We start from the raw sequence: 6,445 nt of genomic DNA, 5'->3' as shown, positions 1-6,445 counted from the left end.
CCCCGGAACCATTCCGGTGTCCGAATATAACCTTCCAATATATCGATCTTTACCTCTCGACCATTTCGAGACTCCTCGTCGTGTCTGTGATCTCATCCGGGACTCCGAACAATCTTCGGTCATCAAATCACATAACTCATAATACAAATCGTCATCGAACGTTAAGCGTGCGGACCCCACGGGTTCGAGAACTATGTAGACATGACCGAGACACATCTCCGGTCAATAACCAATAGCGGAACCTGGATGCTCATATTGGCTCCCACATATTCTACGAAGATCTTTATCGGTCAAACCGCATAACAACATACGTCATTCCCTTTGTCATCAATATGTTACTTGCCCGAGATTCGATCATCGGTATCCTCATACCTAGTTCAATCTCGTTACCGGCAAGTCTCTTTACTCGTTTCGTAATGCATCATCCCGCAACTAACTCATTAGTCACATTGCTTACAAGGCTTATAGTGATGAGCATTACCGACAGGGCCCAGAGATACCTCTCCGATGCACGGAGTGACAAATCCTAATCTCGATCTATGCCAACTCAACAAAAACCTTCGGAGACACTTGTAGAGCATCTTTATAATCACCCAGTTATGTTGTGACGTTTGATAGCACACAAAGTGTTCCTCTGGTATTCGGGAGTTGCATAATCTCATAGTCAGAGGAATATGTATAAGTCATGAAGAAAGCAATATCAATAAAACTAAATGATCATAATGCTAAGCTAACATATGGGTCTTGTCCATCATATCATTCTCTAATGATGTGATACCGTTCATCAAATGACAACACATATCCATGGTCAGGAAACTTAACCATCTTTGATTAACGAGCTAGTCAAGTAGAGGCATACTAGGGACACTCTGTTTGTCTATGTATTCACACATGTACTAAGTTTCCGGTTAATACAATTCTAGCATGAATAATAAACATTTGTCATGATATAAGGAAATATAAATAACAACTTTATTATTGCGGCTAGGGCATATTTCCTTCAACATTAAGCAATATCGGTTCTCTAGAATCACAAGCACGAAATAACCGCATCGACATTCGTCTTGTTTCTTTCAACTAATCCTTAAATGACCCATAATCAGAAGACCCGGACCCGACATAAATAATTTTTTTATGGCGGTCACCTTTATCCCCCAACACATGAAAGATGCTAAAAATACAACATGTAGCAATATGAGCTAAAATATCACATACTCGATACAGAACACACCATTTTACTGCCCAATGTCTTTCCTTTATCCACAATATCTTTCATGCTCAAGTCTAAATGAGTAAAATGCATTTTGGGGGGGAGGTAAAGGTAAAATGCATTTGATGTTGAGAAAGGCAACAATAACTAATGACATTAAGCAATATCTCATCTCTAGATTCGTAAGCAGGAAACAACTGCATCGACATGTAGCACGGTGAGCTAAACTATCACAGACTCGGTATGGGACACCTTTTTACTGCCCAATAATCTGTCCTTATCCACAATATCTTCAACGCTCAAGTCTTGATAAGTAAAATGCATTTTATTGGGGAAAGTGGTAAAGGTAAAATGCATTTGATGTTGGGAAGGACAACAGTAATTAATGATATTAATAAATATCTGATCTCAATAATCATAAGCATGAAATAATCTCTTTAGGCTTTCTAACTGAGAGATAAATCTCTCGATAAAAAGGTGAGTAGACATTGGGCTTTGGAATATCACCTCAATTTTCCTCGCGTTGTCCATATCGCCCATAGCGTGATCGCCATCTTGACAAATTCACCGTGAGATAGAGATTCTAGCTTCGAAAAAGCCAATTTTTAGCATTAGTTTCATGAGTCTCCACCACATGCTCGATGAGTTGTTCATCACCCAACGCCCACACACATCTTCACATTGTGCACTCAATAAGAGAGTGTCTCCAGGAGTCATTGCTTCCACATATTTGGCAGTTATCCGTATGGCTCATCTTTCTACGATGACGAACATCCTCGAATGGCTACAAATGTTTGACTAACCTCCACAAGAAAATTCTAAACTTTCCTGGTATTTGAATGTTCCATAATGATGTCCAATACTTCTCCTCGGCCGAAGCATTTGAAGAAGCTCCTTTCTCATCAAGCAAATCTTCTCTCCCATTTCTTATGTTAACTAGCATAGGGTAGGGCGATCTAACCGAGAGGTATCCCTTTCTTTCAAGCTGCCATTGGTGTCGTGCTTAAAGGAATGCCTCTAATTGCTGCCGCATCAGAGTAAGAAAATACGGCTATAGTTTATCCTCTGGCCACGACGCTAACATGTATTGGGGGATCACTCGCCAAGCATGCAACATGCCTCATAGTAGTATCTCTCGGGATCCAATTCTCGGCCCAAATCCGTGTCGATGACCGGTTCCCAATTTTCTTTATGAGTCCGTACGAGAGCACGCCCCTGCCTTCCAATATTGACCTCCAGACTTGGGAGGGATGGGATCCGAGACCAGCAGCCAAAATGTCTTACAATGGGTAGAATTCGGCCTTTAAGATCCTTGAACAAAATGACTCAGGCATAGTCAACAACCCCCATGATTGTGGCGCAAGAAGGGCTAGGTTAAAAAGCTTGTGGTCTCTAAAATCCAAATCTCCATATTTCTTTGGTTGAGTCATTGTTTTCCAAGAAATCCAATGTGGTTTTCGACGGCCCTCCTTGCTGCCCCAAAAGAACCGACAAATTAGCTTATTGAGATGCTCATAGGGTCCTCGGGGTAGCTTGAAACAAGACATAGAATAGACCGTAATCGCCTGCGCCACCTATTTAATTAAAGTTTCTTTGCGTGTTGCTGAAATTGTTCTCTCAATCCATCCTTTCATCTTCGCTTACAATCTGTCCTTTAAGTATTTGAAGGCACCCATCTTGGAAGCACCAATGTTAGATGGCATGCCCAAGTACTTCTCATTCAGAGTCTTGGTATGAACATTAAGCACTCCCTTAATTTCCTGTCTGACATGTTCCCTTGCTAAAAAAAGACGGAAGACTTATTGGTATTGATTTTTGTCCCGAAGTTTGACAATAAAAGTCTAATAGGTTTGACACTTTCATCGTCCCTGTACTATTTGTCTTAAAAAATAATACAAGTGGTTAACTCGTGGCCCCTCCCACAATCGAATGTAGAATTTTTTTTTCTGGGATTACAATCGAACGTCATAGATCAGCCTGAAACGTACAACGAGGGCCAGGCCCAGCCTAGTCACGAGGCTCTCCGCTCTGTCACCTCGCGCCGCATCCTGAAACGTCGCTTTCTTCCCTAAAAAAAATGTCGCTCTCCCCTTCCTCCATCGCCTCCAGCTCCAGTGCTCCATCCGCCATCGCCTCAAGTGTTCCCTCCGCCATCGCCGGCGCACGGCACTGACCGGAAAACACGCTCTCAGATAGGCGCCAGCACCGCCGCCGCTTCCAGGTTTGGAGCGCCCTTGACCGGCAGCCGGCCTCCATTGCCCCGGCCAGGTCGCAGGTTAGTAAAAAAACCTAAGTTTGTCTACAGTTCGGCGGGCACCACTTCTGCTATGTTGTTGCTATTCTGCTTTAGTTAACACTAGAACGAAGCAAATTGATATTCTGCCTGCGGACGGCTCCTTCAATCAGAACCCTGAGATGTCTAGTTTGGTCAAAATTGACATGTCAAATTGTGTGAACTCCTATTGTTGTTGATTACGAGCTAGCTAGTGTAAAATTCTGCTTTCCTGTATGGTTTCCTACTCTAATTTCTTATACCGCACTGTATGATGCGCACGGAGGGACATATCAGTTGACCAATAGTTTGGTTGCAATTTGTTACTGGTTTGACTGTCTCAAATAAGCAAAAAAAATCGACAAATTGGGGACGAACCTCCCCGGTTCCAGTTTGTATAGGAACGGGACCACCTTTTCCATCTGTTGAGTATATGTGTTGTGCATATCTGTGTATAGGGCCCACCTCCTAGTTCCTTGAGGTCGTGGCCCACCTCTTGTACATCATATATACGTGCCTTTGCATATGAGTAATACATCGTGCAATCATACATGGTATCAGATTTTTAGGTTTTCTTCCGCTTCCGCCGCCGCCGCCATCCAGCCGCCGCCGCTAGCGCGCCTCCCCGCGCCAACCGCCGCCGCCGCCGCTCGCGCGATCTCCGCGCTGGCCGCCGCTCCTACAGCCGCCGGCCGCCGCTCTCCTTACCCGCCCGCTCGTACGTGTCTCTGCTCGTACGTGTCTTCGGCTATTAGTACTACTACTACTTCACCAGATCGATTGACTTGAGGTTGAGCTAGCTTTGTACGTGAGATTGGATTGGAGGCCAGTTTCCTTGTGGTGCGTTGCATCTCGACGTAAATCTCGTCGGATTGCATCGGCAAGGAGCAGTTCAAGTCAGCTTCGCTACTTCATCGTTCGTCGTCGTCGGTCGTCACCTGTCGTCGGACAGTACTCGGTGACGTGGTTTGGGCCAACATTCTCGCCGATCGTCGCCGTCTAGTCACCGCTGTCATACCAGCGATGGCGTCATCCGGGCCATCCACTGTCGCCTCTGCCGTCCCGCCGCCGGCGCCATACGGCGCGGCCCCGCCACTGTACGAGCCGGCCGCCACCTACGACGCGTCCGGCGTCGCCCCGCCAGCCTACGGGGCTCCGCCCGCATCCCCGTACGGGCCTCCCGGATACTGGTGGGGTCGTCAACAGGCCAGCACTCGCCCGCTGGGCCGCAGCCAGACGGTGCCCAGCACCTGCAGCATCTGTCAGCGGGCCAGCAGGTTTTTCCGGCGGGCTATCCGGCCTACCCGACACCGCAATTGCAGCCGGGGCTGCTATCCATACCGTATGGGCCTCCCGCCCCTCCCGCGCATCATGCGTACTTCGCGGCTCCGCATCTGTCTGGAGAGTACCCACCGCCGCAGCTGAGCGGCGGCTACAGCTTCCCCATGGCGTTCCCGTCCCTGTCGCCGGCCCTGCCGCCGGCGCCCTGGGACCCGGTGCTCCTCACCGGGCTGCATGCCGCTCCTACGCCAAACAACTTCACTGGAGGCGGTGACTGGTACATGGACACCGGTGCTATGGCTCACATGTTTGCTCATCCTGGTAACCTGCCTCCTTCACTCCTGTCTCCACCGACCGCCGCATCATAGTCGGCGACGGTTCCACCCTTCCTATCACACATGTTGGGCACACTTCTTTTCCTTCTATTTCTATGCCTTTATCTTTGTCTAACATACTTGTGTCTCCTCATCTTATTAAGAATCTTATCTTCGTTCGTTGTTTCACTCGTGAAAATCCTGTCACTGTTGAATTTGACGAGTTTGGTTTTTGTGTCAAGGATGCTCGAACCAGGATGGTCCTTCATCGATGTGACAGCCCCGACGAGCTCTATCCGGTGCATTCGCCCTCATCCACCACCACCGCATTGGTCGCTCTCTCCGCTGGAGTTGATCTCTGGCACGCTCGCTTGGGTCACCCCAACCCCGTCACACTTCGTCACATTCTTAGGAGTTTCAGTTTCATTTGTCATAAGATTGAGGATCACATTTGTCATGCCTGTCGAGTCGGCAAACACGTTCGCTTGCCGTTTAATACTTCCACCACCATTGCTTCTTTTCCTTTTCAGTTGATTCATAGCGATGTGTGGACCTCTCCGGTCCCTAGTAACTCGGGCTATTTATATTATCTGGTCATTCTTGATGATTACTCTCACTATGTGTGGACTTTTCCTTTGCGCAGAAAGTCGGATGCACTCTCCACCTTGACAGCTTTTTACTCCTATGTCCGCACGCAGTTTGGGCGTCCCATCCTTGCGCTTCAGACGGACAATGGAAAAGAGTTCGACAACCTTACTTTCCGCACTTTTTTGTCGCACCACGACACCGTTTTTCGTCTCACATGCCCGTATACTTCACAGCAGAACGGTCGAGCCGAACGCGTCCTTTGCACTCTGAATGACTGCGTTCGCACGCTCCTGTTCCATGCCAACGTGCCGCCTCGTTTCTGGCCGGACGCCCTCGCCACTGCTTCACTTCTCCTTAACCTTCGCCCTTGCCGCCCACGGTGGAACTATGCACCTCACCATCTTCTCTTCGGTACGCCCCCATCTTATGATGGCTTGTGTATTTTTGGGTGCCTTTGCTATCCTAGCACTGCCGACTCCGCTCCTCACAAGCTCGCACCTCGTTCTATCGCTTGCATCTTCATCGGCTACCCCTCCAACTCCAAGGGATATCGGTGCTACGATCCCGTCTCTCACCGTGTGTTCACTTCCCGGCACGTTTACTTTGATGAGCATGTGTTTCCGTTTCAGCAGGTACCCCCGGCTGTTCCTCTCGCCACCGGTGACGCGGGCTCCTCGACGCCTATCCCAGGGCGCTCGCGCGCCTCTCTTGGCCCGCCACCTGGCTTTGAGGGGCCCCCCCGCATGCGGTGCCTCTCACAACCGCGGCACTGGCGCCCCC

At 48.7% G+C, this 6,445-nt stretch overlaps 1 protein-coding gene across 10 annotated transcripts in view; it reads left to right on the top strand.

Moving 5' to 3' along the window:
- Nucleotides 1-6,445, top strand: part of LOC123180614 (probable tRNA(His) guanylyltransferase) — a 73,101-nt gene that overhangs the window by 58,649 nt on the left and 8,007 nt on the right. For 2 of the 10 annotated variants that reach the window (XM_044592688.1, XM_044592689.1), the window contains exon 1: nucleotides 3,557-5,084. The exons of 4 other annotated variants lie outside the window; for them this stretch is intronic. In XM_044592688.1, the coding sequence (XP_044448623.1) occupies nucleotides 4,928-5,084 (157 nt within the window). In that variant the 5' untranslated portion in view covers nucleotides 3,557-4,927. Of the gene's footprint in view, nucleotides 1-3,236; nucleotides 3,486-3,523; nucleotides 5,085-6,445 lie in introns of those variants that run through there. 4 more of the 10 variants (XR_006491151.1, XR_006491146.1, XM_044592690.1 and 1 more) reach the window with 4 other exon arrangements.

The sequence above is a fragment of the Triticum aestivum genome, chromosome 1D, assembly GCF_018294505.1.
Source record: "Triticum aestivum cultivar Chinese Spring chromosome 1D, IWGSC CS RefSeq v2.1, whole genome shotgun sequence".
NCBI lineage: Eukaryota > Viridiplantae > Streptophyta > Magnoliopsida > Poales > Poaceae > Triticum > Triticum aestivum.
The sequence above is the reverse complement of the archived record's forward strand: the minus strand, read 5'-3'. Positions and strand labels throughout refer to the sequence as shown.